Genomic DNA, 14,465 nt, shown 5'->3' with positions numbered 1-14,465 from the left:
ACTAGATAGTGAGCTTCTATGAGAACAGATTCAATGTTCTGTATCTTTATATCTCTAGCATTTAACAAAATGTCTGGTATAAAAACTACATGGAATAAATAACATCTTAAGATTATTATTATTAAATATTTATTAAATAATAAATAAGGTTATTATTTTATTATTAAAACTGTTATTTTGAGAAATAAGTGACCTTTACTCTGTGGTCTGTGTAATTTTATGAGAAAACTTTTTAAAACATTGGTGGGCCTATCATTAGACTGTGCCATTGACTTTCAAAGGACCTGACTAGGGATTGAGGACACAAAGCTTCAATGCAACAAATTACAGAACTAGGTTTTTACCTAATCCCTCAACCCTATCTACTGCAATTTTCTAGAGCCTCTGTTTTAGAAGAATGCAGGCTCTTCTTGTAGGAGTCTGTAAGAGAGTTTGAGGAATGGCATAAATACGTGGTGTTCCAGAATACAAAGGAAAAGGTATTTCTGGATGGAGGGCGTGGTCAGCGGTGTTTAAACAGGACTGGAATTAAATAAGGCAAGGATTTTAAAATTTCCTGTGGATTTTGTGACGAGGAAGTTCAGTGAGGTAGGTGGTTGTGGTTGAGATAAGACTGCAGTGGATGGAGGAGAAGTGGGAGGTGAGGAGGAGACGGGTTCTTGGAAACAACCCCAGGTTCCCAGAGAGGGGAAGACAGAGACCGAGACCAACGGCTGGGGCACACTGGACGCTCTCGTCAGAGGTGCTGGTCAGAGCAACTGACTTACCTGCTGCCGCAGGCCCGCTACGTTTGCCCAGAGAGATCCTCGACGCCCGAGCGCTCTCTCGACGCCGGGGTAGGCGTTCCTCTCCCCAAACTCCCCTCAGCTCCCGGGTCGACAGTAGGCTGAAACGGTTCTGGCCGTCGCGTTTGGAGCCTCAGCTTCCAACTTCCGGGAGGGCCGACTCCAGCGCGGCGCCTGGGCCACGGCCTCCCATGTGGCGGGCCTCCCGAGGCTACCCTGGCGCCGCCCGAGAGCCAGAGGCGCGGGGCCCCTCGCCTTAGGCGGCTCGGAACCGCGGCGGCTGGCGTCCAGCCGTGGCCGCATTCACGCTGACTGCGCGGACCCGCCGCGCTGCCGCGGCGTCGAGAAGGCGGAAGGTGGCGCGGCCGCCGGCGGGACGCTCTCGCTGGGACCAGGAGAGGCGGCCTGCGATCCCCGCCGCCGTGGCCCAGCGCTGGCAGGGCCATGCTGCGCTGGCTGCGGGGCTTCGTGTCGCCGGCGGCGACCTGCCACACCGACGACGACGACTACTTCCGCTACAAGATCCTCTTCCAAGACCTGGACCACAACGGGGACGGGGTGGTGGACATCATGGAGCTCCAAGAGGGCCTGAAAAACTGGAGCTCCTCTTTTGGCCTGCACTCAGAGAAGGTGAGTGGCCGGGAGAATGTGTCCCCGCCAGCCCAGAGAGATTCCCCACCGGGGTTTTTGGCCTTCCTTAATCAATAAAAATTGATAGGAGGCCAGACAAGAAATTCAGGCAAGGCTTTCTTGGGGCCCTTGCTGCAACAGGGGGTAGTGAAAACAAGCAACACTTTCCCTTGCTTGCTCCCTCGGGTGGCGGGGGGAGCTGGCTCCTAATATGGGATGAGGGCAGGGGTGTGTCCAGGCATGAGGTGGGAGGCGTGGCTTAGGTGGTTTGCCCACCTCTTGGGTGGTGTTGCGTTCTGGAGGCATGCGCAGTACCCTGCTTTTGCTTCCAACCTCCTGCTTTTGCTCTGGGCTCTTCAGAAGTGGCAGTTGGATTCTTGGTCTTTTTGTACCTTGTTGTTCATAATTTGCCCCAAGTGTGCACGTAAGCAGTTAGTTTTAGTCCCTTATAGTTTCTTTGTATTTTGTTGCTCGAGGAGATGATTGTCCAGGTGCAAGCACTGCAGCAAATGGTCCCAGGTCCCAGCCTGTCTCAAATCCAGACTCGCCCTTTCCAGAGCTGCTCCCAAGGGCCTTGGGTGGGCTTCTCTTCCGTGAACCCCTCACGAGGGATAAGGCAGCCCAGCAAAACACCTTCTCCACCTTCTCAAAAGGTGGCCACTTTCCACAAACACCGCAGCTTTCTCTCGGGCTTTTTGGGAGATGCTGAGTGGGTTTCTGGTGACTCGTTCACCATTTACTGAACTGGCACAGAATTTCAGGGGCTGCATTAGCCTTTGTGAATGCAGGAGTCAAAGACCTTATCTTTTCTCTAAAGGTTCACGGCCCGGGATTCACACTTTAGGGCCTTCTTCAAACGACAGGCACACATGGGTCCCCAGAGCTGCTCTCGCACATCATAGACGGAGGTGGAGTCACACCTTGATCCATGGGTTTACACTTTAGCTGATTGTTTTAGTACCTTGCCTAAATTAGGGATGTCTTTCTTCTCTAAATGAGTCTTGATTATTTAAAAACTGTTTAGATGGAAGTTTCAGAATACCAAGAGAAAACAATTATTCTATTTCCATTTTATCAATGCAAAACAGTCTTCTGATATTACTGTACTTGTTCAGCTGTAACCGTGAGGGTGTGTGTGTGTTAGAGATCCAAACGGTTCCCATGGCTCAGGAAATTCCTTAAGAGTTCTGTGCTCCTGGGTTTCCCTGGTGGTGCAGTGGTTGAGAGTCCGCCTGCCGATGCAGGGGACATGGGTTCGTGCCCCGGTCTGGGAAGATCCCACATGCCGCGGAGCGGCTGGGCCCGTGAGCCATGGCCGCTGGGCCTGCGCGTCCGGAGCCTGTGCTCCACGGGGGGAGAGGCCACAACAGTGAGAGGCCCGCATACAGAAAAAAAAAAAAAAAAAATTCTGTGCTCCAAAATGTATCGCTCTATTTGATTTTTATCTCATTATCTCAATCCTATATCCTTCCACTCTGCTTAGTCCCTTCAGATTGATGACTTAATGAAACAATCTGCATGGCTTTATTTTTCTTTTGTCCCTGGGTCCTGTCTCTTAGGACAGTCTCTGGTTACACATCCTTCTTTTAGGTCAGAATTCCAGGACACTACACCTCAGTCTGTTTCTTAGGCTTCCGCTTACCTGAGAAGGAATATCAGAGAATAAACCTGACAGAGTGGTAGGAATCAGAGAGGAATGGTAGGGATATAGGAACATTAGCATGAATACTGATTTAGTGTGTATACTGTGTCTTTGAGAATGGTATTCCATTCATGAAGGATATTATCTTTAAGCTGTCACTTGGAAGAAGAACACTTGTTTGTTCTGTCATTATAGCAAACCAGCAGCTTCTGGGTAGTGCTTTATGTGATAGGACTGGTGGGTCCTGTCATTATATGACCCCTTTGCAGTATAATAGGACTTTTGGTCCAATGCAATGTACTGTATATACACATGTTGTAAGATCAAACACTCTTTAACTGTTGGATTGTTCTGCTAGCTGAGGTTCTGCAGGCAAATAAGGCAAACACATGCTTAGAATATGTGTCAACTCCAGTCAAGATGAAACACTGTATCTTTCAGGGTAGAATAGCTTCAGAGTAATCAACTTGCTGCTCAGTGGCTGGTAAATTCCCTGAAAGGATGGTGCTGTGTCAGTGGCTCAGTATTAGTCTCTGATGGTAGTAGGTTGGGCATTTGGTAGCAGCAGTAGCTACATTAGGCTTGGTAAGTGGGACCCATACTGGCTGGTCCATGGGTAGCATCTATCTCCACTACCATGGCTGCTCCATTCCAGAGCCTGTGTGTCAGCACTGCTGTTCATTATGTCAGCTGATGAGGCAGTCTGGCTGACTTTAGCTGGCTGGGTCACTCTGTCTACTTGGTTGTTTTGTACCTCTTCCATGGTAGCAACTATACAATATGAAAATATTTTTACTTTGTGTTCACTTCCATATATCGATCCTCATGCATATTCCCCAGACCTCTGTGTCTCTGATCTTCTTTTTCTTTCCAGGCTACTGATAATCCAACCAAGCTACTCACCACTGCCCATGAGTCTCTATATATTGTTATTTCTGGCCACTTCTCTTTCTACATAAAGTGAATGATCAGATACACCACTTGACATTCTTCTCTCCCCTTATTGCTGTCTTTTTGGACTATTCCTGAGTGGTGTTATAGTGCATATCAGGCTGTTTTCAGTTTTCATTCACATACTCAGAAACCCATCCATGGACCAAGCTTATCCTTTTTCCTTTTTCCTCCTGTGTTGGCTGGTCATAATGAACTTCCAAATTGTTGTAGGAGTGAGTTTAAGGAGAGGTGATGGTATAACAGTGGTGGGGCCTGGAGATCTGAGCCATTCTTTGTTTTGTTTGTTTTGTGCTCTGATTCTGCTTGTGCTTGATCTCAGATGTACTGTTCCATCATATGGATTGCTGCTCAGCTCACCAAAACTTGACTTGGTGGGTCTGACAGAACCCAATTCATGATAGTCAACCCTGGCTGTGTGGTCATTTGATGTCCCATATTTAAGCAATCTGTTTCTACCAGGGCCCCATAGCATGTCAGTAACTGTTACAGTTTTCTGCTGCAGACTCTCCTTTTGGAGCTTGCTATAAACTCTACACAATATCTTTTCATACCTCTGATACTTTCAGTACCATAGCGTTTGCTGGATTAGGTGGCCCAAGAGGCAGGGCTGCTTGCTCTATGACTAGGACATGTTGAAGAGCTCTTTCCCACTATGGTCCCCATTGAAAGCTATCAGCCTTTCCTGTTTCTCAGAAATGGGTCAAAGCAGTGTGCATATAAAGTGCTTAGAAGTAAGTGCTCAATAAATATTAGCTGTTATTATTATCATTATCATTATTATTGTTTTTGCTAACTAACATATGTTCTGCCTGCTTACAGATACTGTCACATATTCTTGGAATGCCCTGTCCCATTTGTCTGCCCAGCTAATGCCAGTTTTTCTCTGCAATTCTCAATTCAAGTCCTCTCCCTCTGTGAAGACTTTCCTGAATCCCCCCAAACTCCACTGTACCTTGAATACATTCCCATCACATCACCTAACAAATTCTCTTTGGTTATGTGAATGGTCTCTACTAGTCTGTAACGTCCTTCAGGGCAGGGACTGCATCTTATTTTCTTTTAATCCCTACCACCTAGTCCATTGCCCAGTTCACAGTATTTATTAATTCAACATATAAAGATTAAGGACCTTTGAATGTCATACTTTATGCTAGCCATTGATGGTACAAGGATGAACAAGACATGGTCTCTGCCTTTGAGGTAGGAGTCTGCTAGAAATATATATGATGTGCATTTAAAAATTATGATTATTAACTTTTTATTTAAAAAAGCAGACTACCCCAGTGAGATTGGAACATACACTCTTACTTCATAAGGCTAGGTCTCAAATCATTAATTTGTGGGTCATACTAGAATTTCTCATATTTTCTATCGTTTAGTTAATAGAGTGTGAGGTCTCTGATGGCAAAGATTATGTATCTTCATATCTTTATTCCCTCAAGGTACTTGGCATTCATTGTTTACCTCAGGTAAATACTTACTTACATATAAGACTCATAATTATTTGGAATGACGTGATGGCTTTTGACTCCAGTATTGCACAAATTAAAAATCACCTAATGTGCTTAGCTTTGTAGCTGTGATTGAAAAACTAGGACAATGGGTGCTGGTAGAAATCATAATCAGCATGAGTGAAATGTGCCAATGTTAGCATGGTATAGTAGCTTTACTTGCTATACATCTCTGTAATGAGTTTCTTCTTTCTTGTAGGATATTTTTAAAGCTGTAGATGCCAATGCTAATTCCGGATTGGACTTTGAAGAATTTATGCCTTAAAGACCACGAGAGAAAAATGAGGCTGGCATTTAATAGTCTGGACAAAAATAATGATGGTGTGTGTGTGTGTGTGTGTGTGTGTGTGTGTGTGTGTGTGTGTGTTTTAGTTTCTAATTTATCCACAATTAGATTAATATGAATTATAACTATGAGTACTAAAGGATATTTTTACTGGCTTTTAACTTACTCCTACTATCAAAGATTCAATTATGTCTATTGTCTAGCAGTAATTTTTTAATTTCTAAGAATAATATATAAGCTATACATATTAGTATTAAAATTTCTGTGTGTTTAACCACCCTTTTTTTTTAACGGAGTATAATTGCTTTACAATGGTGTGTTAGTTTCTGTTTTATAACAAAGTGAATTAGTTATACATATACATAAATCCCCATATCTCTCCACTCTTGCATCTCTCTCCCGCCCACCCTCCCTATCCCACTCCTCTAGGTGGTCACAAAGAACCAAGCTGATCTCCCTGTGCTATGTGGCTGCTTCCCACTAGCTATCTATTTTACATTTGGTAGTGTATATATGTCGATGCCACTCTCTCACTTTATCTCAGCTTACCCTTTCCCCTCCCCATATCCTCAAATCCATTCTCTAGTAGGTCTGCATCTCTATTCCCATCTTACCCCTAGGTTCTTCTGACCATTTTTTTTTCTTTTTTCTTTTTAGATTCCATATATATGTGTTAGCATTCGGTATTTGTTTTTCTCCTTCTGACTTACTTCACTCTGTATGACAGACTCCAGGTCTATCCACCTCATTACAAATAACTCAGTTTCATTTCTCTTTATGGCTGAGTAATACTCCATTGTATATATGTGCCACATCTTCTTTATCCATTCATCTGTTGATGGACACAGAGGTTGCTTCCATGTCCTGGCTATTGTAAATAGAGCTGCATTGAACATTTTGGTACATGACTCTTTTTGAATTATGGTTTTCTCAGGGTATATGCCCAGTAGCGGGATTGCTGGGTCGTATGGAAGTTCTAATTTTAGTTTTTTAAGGAACTTCAGTACTGTTTTCCATAGTGGCTGTATCAATTTACATTCCCACCAACAGTGCAAGAGGGTTCCCTTTTCTCCACACCCTCTCCAGCATTTACTGTTTGTAGACTTTTTGATGATGGCCATTCTGACCGGTGTGAGATGATATCTCATTGTAGATTTGATTTGCATTTTTTAAATGATTAATGATGTTGAGCATTCTTTCATGTGTTTGTTGGCAATCTGTGTATTCTCTTTCTTTGCAGAAATGTCTATTTAGGTCTTATGCCCATTTTTGGATTGGGTTGCTTGTTTTTTTGTTATTGAGCTGCATGTAAATTTTGGAGATTAATCCTTTGTCAGTTGCTTCATTTGCAAATATTTTGTCCCATTCTGAGGGTTGTCTTTTGGTCTTGTTTATGGTATCCTTTGCTGTGCAAAAGCTTTTAAGTTTCATTAGGTCCCATTTGTTTATTTTTGTTTTTATTTCCATTACTCTAGGAGGTGGGTCACAAAGGATCTTGCTGTGATTTACGTCATGGAGTATTCTGCCTGTTTTCCTCTAAGAGTTTGATACTGTCTGGCCTTACATGTAGGTCTTTAATCCATTTTGAGATTATTTTTGTGTATGGTGTTAGGGAGTGTTCTAATTTCATTCATTTGCATGTACCTGTCCAATTTTCCCAGCACCACTTATTGAAGAGGCTGTCTTTTCTCCATTGTATATTCTTGCCTCCTTTATCAAAGATAAGGTGACCATATGTGCGTGGGATTATCTCTGGGCTTTCTATCCTGTTCCATTGATCTATATTTCTGTTTTTGTGCCAGTGCTATACTGTCTTGATTACTATAGCTTTGTAGTATAGTCTGAAGTCCAGGAGCCTGATTCCTCCAGGTCCGTGTTTCTTTCTCAAGATTGCTTTGGCTATCGGGGTCTTTTCTATTTCCATACAATTGTAAAATTTTTGGTTCTAATTCTCTGAAAATCCCATTGGTAGTTTGATAGGGATTGCATTGAATCTGTAGATTGCTTTGGGTAGTAGAGTCATTTTCACAATGTTGATTCTTCCAATCCCAGAACATGGTACATCTCTCCCTCTATTTGTATCATCGTTAATTTCTTTCATCAGTGTCTTATAGTTTTCTGCATACAGGTCTTTTGTCCTCTTAGATAGGTTTATTCCTAGATATTTTATTCTTTTTGTTGGAATGGTAAACGGGAATGTTTTCTTAATTTCGCTTTCACATTTTTCATCATTAGTGTATAGGAATGCTAGAGATATCTGTGCGTTAATTTTGTATCTTGCTACTTTACCACATTCATTGATTAGCTGGCGTAGTTTTCTGGTAGCATCTTTAGGATTCTCTATGTATAGTATCACGTCATCTGCAAACAGTGACAGTTTTACTTCTTTTCCGATTTGGATTCCTTTTATTTCTTTTTCTTCTCTGACTGCTGTGGCTAAAACTTCCAAAACTATGTTGAATAATACTGGTGAGAGTGGGCAACCTTGTCTTGTTCCTGATCTTAGTGGGAATGGTTTCAGTTTTTCATGATTGAGGATGATGTTTTCTGTGGGTTTGTCATACATGGCCTTTATTATGTTGAGGAAAGTTCCCCCATGCCTACTTTCTGGAGGGTTTTTATCATAAATGGGTGTTGAATTTTGTCAAAAACTTTCTCTGCATCTATTGAGATGATCATATGGTTTTTATCCTTCAGTTTGTTAATATGGTGTATCACATTGATTGATTTGCATATATTGAAGAATCCTTGCATTCCTGGGATAAACCCCACTTGATCATGGAGTATGATCCTTTTAATGGGCTGTTGGATTCTGTTTGCTAGTATTTTGTCAAGGATTTTTGCAACTGTGTTCATCAGTGATATTGGCCTGTATTTTTCTTTCTTTGTGACATCTTTGTTTGGTTTTGGTATCAGGGTGATGGTGGCCTCGTACAATGAGTTTGGGAGTGTTCCTCCCTCTGCTATATTTTGGAAGAGTTTGAGAAGGATAGGTGTTAGCTCTTCTCTAAATGTTTTTTTTTTTTTTTTTTTCTTTTTGGTATGCGGGGCCTCCCACTGCTGTGGCCTCTCCCATTGCGGAGCACAGGCTCCGGACGCGCAGGCTCAGAGGCCATGGCTCACGGGGCCCAGCCACTCCACGGCATGTAGGATCTTCCCGGACCGGGGCACGAACCCGTGTCCCCTGCATCGGCAGGCGGACTCTCAACCCCTGCGCCACCAGGGAAGCCCTCTCTAAATGTTTGATAGAATTCACCTGTGAAGCCATCTGGTCCTGGGCTTTTGTTTGTTGGAAATTTTTAATCACAGTTTCAATTTCAGTGCTTGTGATTGGTCTGTTCATATTTTCTGTTTCTTCCTGGTTCAGTCTCAGAAGGTTGTGCATTTCTAAGAGTTTGTCCAGTTCTTCCAGATTGTCCATTTTATTGGCATAGAGTTGCTTGTAGTAATCTCTCATGATCCTTTGTATTTCTGCAGTGTCAGTTGTTACTTCTCCATTTTCATTTCTAATTCTATTGATTTGAGTCTTCTCCCTTTTTTTCATGATGAGTCTGGCTAATGGTTTATCAATTTTGCTTATCTTCTCAAAGAACCAGCTTTTAGTTTTATTGATCTTTGCTATCATTTCCCTCATTTCTTTTTCATTTATTTCTGATCTGATCTTTATGATTTCTTTCCTTCTGCTAACTTTGGGTTTTTTAAATTCTTCTTTCTCTAATTGCTTTGGGTATAAGGTTAGGTTGTTTATTTGAGCTGTTTCTTGTTTTTTAAGGTAGGATTGTATTGGTATAAACTTCCCTCTTAGAACTACTTTTGCTGCATCCCATAGGTTTTGGGTTGTGGTGTTTTCATTGTCATTTGTTTCTAGGTAGTTTTTGATTTCCTCTTTGATTTCTTCGTGATCTCTTGGTTATTAAGTAGTGTATTGTTTAGCCTCCATGTGTTTGTATTTTTTACAGATTTTTTCCTGTAATTGATATCTAGTCTCATAGCGTTGTGGTCAGAAAAGATACTTGATGCGATTTAAATTTTCTTAAATTTACCAAGGCTTGATTTGTGACCCAAGATATGATCTGTCCTGGAGAATGTTCCATGAGCACTTGAGTAGAATGTGTATTCTGTTTTTTTGGATGGAATGTCCCAGAAATATCAATGAAGTCCATCTTGTTTAATGTGTCATTTAAAGCTTGTGTTTCCTCATTTATTTTCATTTTGAATGATCTGTCCATTGGTGAAAGTGGGGTGTTAAAGTCCCCTACTGTGTTTGTGTTACTGTCGATTTCCCCTTTTATGGCTGTTAGTATTTGCCTTATGTATTGAGGTGCTCCTATGTTGGGTGCATAAATATTTACAATTGTTATATCTTCTTCATGGATTGATCCCGTGATCATTATGTAGTGTCCTTCTTTGTCTCTTGTAGTAGTCTTTATTTTAAAGTCTATTTTGTCTGATATGAGAATTGCTACTCCAGCTTTCTTTTGATTTCCATTTGCATGGAATATCTTTTTCCATCCCCTCACTCTCAGTTTGTATGTGTCCCTAGGTCTGAAGTGGGTCTCTTGTAGACAGCATATATATGGATCTTGTTTTTGTATCCATTCAGCCAGTCTATGTCTGTTGGTTGAAGTATTTAATCCATTTACATTTTAGGTATTTATTGATATATATGTTCCTAATCCCATTTTCTTAATTGTTTTGGATTTGTTATTGTAGGTCTTTTCCTTCTCTTGTGTTTCCTGCCTAGAGAAGTTCCTTTAGCATTTGTTGTAAAGCTGGTTTGGTGGTGCTGAATTCTCTTAGCTTTTGCTTGTCTGTAAAAGTTTTAATTTCTCCATCAAATCTGAATGAGATCCTTGCTGGGTAGAGTAATCTTGGTTGTAGGTTTTTCTCCTTCATCACTTTAAATATGTCCTGCCACTCCCTTCTGGCTTGCAGAGTTTCTGCTGAAAGATCAGCTGTTAACCTTATGGGGATTCCCTTATGTGTTATTTGTTGTTTTTCCTTTGCTGCTTTTTATATTTTTTATTTGTATTTAATTTTTGATAGTTTGATTAATATGTATCTTGGCATGTTTCTCCTTAGATATATCCTGTATGGGCTTCTCAGTGCTTCCTGGACTCGATTAACTATTTCCTTTCCCATATTAAGGAAGTTTTCAACTGTATTCTCTTCAAATATTTTCTCAGTCCCTTTCTTTTTCTCTTCTTCTTCTTGGACCCCTATAATTTGAATGTTGGTGCATTTAATGTTGTCCCAGAGGTCTCTGAGACTGTCCTCAATTATTTTCATTCTTTTTTCTTTATAACTGCAGTAGTTATTTCCACTATTTTATCTTCCAGGTCACTTATCCGTTCTTCTGCCTCAGTTATTCTGCTATTGATCCCTTCTAGAGAATTTTTAATTTCATTTGTTATGCTGTTCATCACTCTTTGTTTGCTCTTTAGTTCTTCTAGGTCCTTGTTAACTTTTCTTGTATTTTCTCTATTCTATTTCCAAGATTTTGGATCATCTTTATTATCATTATTCTGAATTCTTTTTCAGGTAGACTGCCTATTTCCTCTTCATTTGTTAGGTCTGGTGGGTTTTTATTTTGCTCCTTCATCTGCTGTGTTTTTCTTTCTTCTCATTTTGCTTAACTTACTGTGTTTGGGGTCTCCTTTTCACATGCTGCAGGTTCGTTGTTCCCGTTCTTTTTGGTGTCTGTCGCCAGTGGGTAAGGTAGGTTCCGTGGGTTGTGTAGGCTTCCTGGTGGAGGGGACTAGTGCCTGTGTTCTGGTGGATGAGGCTGGATCTTGTCTTTTTGGTGGGCAGGTCCACGTCTGGTGGTGTGTTTTGGGATGTCTGTGTCTTATCATAAGTTAGGCAGCCTCGCTGCTAATGGTTCAGTTTGTGTTCCTGTCTTACTAGTTGTTTGGCATATGGTGTCCTGCACTGTAGCTTGCTGGTCGTTGAGTGAAGCTGGGACTTGGCATTGAGATGGACATCTCTGGGAGATTTTTGCTGTTTGATGTTATGTGGAGCTGGGAGGTCTCTGGTGGACCAGTGTCCTGAACTTGACTTTCCCACCTCAGTGGCACAGCCCTGACACCTGGCTGGAGCACCAAGAACCTTTCATCCACATGGCTCAGAATAAAAGGGAGAAAAAATAGAAAGAAAGAAAGATGATAAAATAAAATAAAATAAAGTAAAATAAAATAGTTATTTAAATTAATAAACAATTATTAAGAAAAAAAATTTTTTAAGTAAAAAAAAAAAACCAAAAAACGGACAGAGAGAACCCTAGGACAAATGGTAAAAGCAAAGGTATACAGACAAAATCACACACAGAAGCGTACACATACACACTCACAAAAAGAGAAAAAGGGAAAAATACAATATATCTTCACTCCCAAAGTCCACCTCCTCAATTTGGGGTGATTCATTGTCTATTCAGGTATTCCACAGATGCCATGTCCATCAAGTTGATTGTGGAGATTTAATCCTTTGCTTCTGAGGCTGCTGGGAGAAATTTCCCATTCTCTTCTTTGTTTGCACAGCCCTCAGGGTTCAGCTTTGGATTTGGACCCACCTCTGCATGTCCGTCACGTAAGTGTGTCTGTTCTTTGTTCAGACAGGACAGGGTTAAAGGAGCAGCTGATTTGGCGGCTCTGGCTCACTGAGGCCAGGTGGGAGGGAGGGGTATGGATGCGGGAGGAGCCTGCTGGGGCAGAGGCGGGCATGATGTTGCAGCACTGTGAGGCACTCCGTGTGTTCTCCTGGGAAAATTATCCCTGGATCATGGGACCCTGGCAGTGGCGGGCTGCACAGGCTCTTTGGAGGGGAGGTGTGGCTGTGACCTGTGCTTGCACACAGGTTTCTTGGTGGCTGCAGCAGCAGTCTTAGCATTTCATGCCCGTATCTGGGGTCTGCACTGATATCCGTGGCTTGCACCGTCTCCGGAGCTTGTTTAGGCGGTGCTCTGAATCTGCTCTCCTCCTGCACCCTGAAACAATGGTCTCTTGCCTCTTAGGTAGGTCCACACTTTTTCCCAGACTCTCTCCTGGCTAGCTGTGGCCCACTAGCCCCCTTAAGGCTGTGTTCACACAGCCAACCCCAGTCCTCTTCCTGGGATCTGACCTCCGAATCCGAACCTCAGCTCCCAGCCCACATCCGCCCTGGTGGGGGAGCAGAAAATCCTCTCAGGCTGGTGAGTGCTTGAGTGCTGGTTGGCACCGATCCAATGTGCGGGAATCTCTGTGCTTTGCCCTCTGCGCCCTTGTTGCTGCACTCTCCTCTGTGGCTCCAAAGCTTCGCCCCCTGCAACCCCCCCGCTCCCCTCCCCCCCATCTCCGCAAGTGAAGGGGCCTCCTAGAGTGTGGAAACTTTTCCTCCTTCACAGCTCCCTCCCAGTGGTGCAGGTCCCATCTCTATTCTTTTGTCTCTGTTTTTTTCTTTTTTCTTTTGACCTACCTTGGTATGTGGGGAGTTTCTTGCCTTTTGGGAGGTTTGAGGTCTTCTGCCAGTGTTCAGTAGGTGTTCTGTAGGAGTTGCTCCACATGTAGATGTATATCTGATGTGTTTGTGGGGAATAAGATGTTCTCGATGTCTTACTCTTCTACCATCTTGAAGGTCTCTATTTGTAGATTTTTTGATGATGGCCATTCTGACCAGTGTGAGGTGATACCTCACTGTAGTTTTGATTTGCATTTCTCTAATAATTAGTGATGTTGAGCATCTTTTCATGTGTTTGTTGGCCATCTGTATGTCTTCTTTGGAGAAATGTCTATTTAGGACTTCTGCTCATTTTTTTTTTTTTTTTTTTTTTTGCTGTACGTGGGCCTCTCACAGCTGTGGCATCTCCCGTAGCGGAGCACAGGCTTCGGATGCGTAGGCCTGGCGGCCACAGCCCACAACCCCAGCCGCTTCATGGTACCTGGGATCCTCCCAGACCGGGACATGAACCCACGTCCCCTGCACCAGCAGGCGGACCCTCAACCACTGTGCCACCAGGGAAGCCCCATTCTGCCCATTTATTGATTGGGTAGTTTGTTGTATGGAAACACAAAAGACTTCGAATAGTGAAAGTCATCTTTAGAAACAAAAATGGAGGTGGAGGAATCAGTATCCCTGACTTCAGACTATACTACAAAGCTACAGTCATCAAGACAATATAGTACTGGGACAAAAACAGAAATATAGATCAATGGAAAAAGAAAGTCCAGAGATAAACCCACACACTGATGTTCACTTAATCTATGACAAAGGAGGCCAGATTATACAATGGACCAAGATAGCCTCTTCAATAAATGGTGCTGGGAAAAGTGGACAGCTACATGTAAAAGAATGAAATTAGAATACTCCCTAACACCATGCACAAAAATAAACTCAAAATGGATTAAAGACCTAAATATAAGGCCAGGCACTATCAAACTCTTAGAGGAAAATATAAGCAGAACTCTCTATGACATAAATCACAGCAAGATTCTTTTTGACTCACCCCCTAGAGTAATGGAAATAAAAACAAAAATAAACAAATGGGACCAAATGAAACTTAAAAGCTTTTGCACAGCAAAGGAAACCATAAACAGGATGAAAAGACAGCCCGCATAATGGGAGAAAATATTTGCAAACAAAGCAACTGACAATGGTTTAATCTCCAAAATATACAAGCAGCTCAT

At 42.4% G+C, this 14,465-nt stretch overlaps 1 protein-coding gene across 3 annotated transcripts in view; it reads left to right on the top strand.

The window, feature by feature from the left end:
* The first annotated feature begins 612 nt into the window (after positions 1-612).
* Positions 613-14,465, top strand: part of LOC136794747 (mitochondrial adenyl nucleotide antiporter SLC25A24-like) — a 48,109-nt gene continuing 34,256 nt past the window's right edge. For 2 of the 3 annotated variants that reach the window (XM_067041083.1, XM_067041086.1), the window contains exon 1: positions 613-1,415. In XM_067041083.1, the coding sequence (XP_066897184.1) occupies positions 1,230-1,415 (186 nt within the window). In that variant the 5' untranslated portion in view covers positions 613-1,229. Of the gene's footprint in view, positions 1,416-5,721; positions 5,844-14,465 lie in introns of all 3 variants that reach the window. The other variant, XM_067041080.1, reaches the window with a different exon arrangement.

This window comes from Kogia breviceps, chromosome 1, assembly GCF_026419965.1.
Source record: "Kogia breviceps isolate mKogBre1 chromosome 1, mKogBre1 haplotype 1, whole genome shotgun sequence".
NCBI classification, from domain to species: domain Eukaryota; kingdom Metazoa; phylum Chordata; class Mammalia; order Artiodactyla; family Physeteridae; genus Kogia; species Kogia breviceps.
The sequence above is the reverse complement of the archived record's forward strand: the minus strand, read 5'-3'. Positions and strand labels throughout refer to the sequence as shown.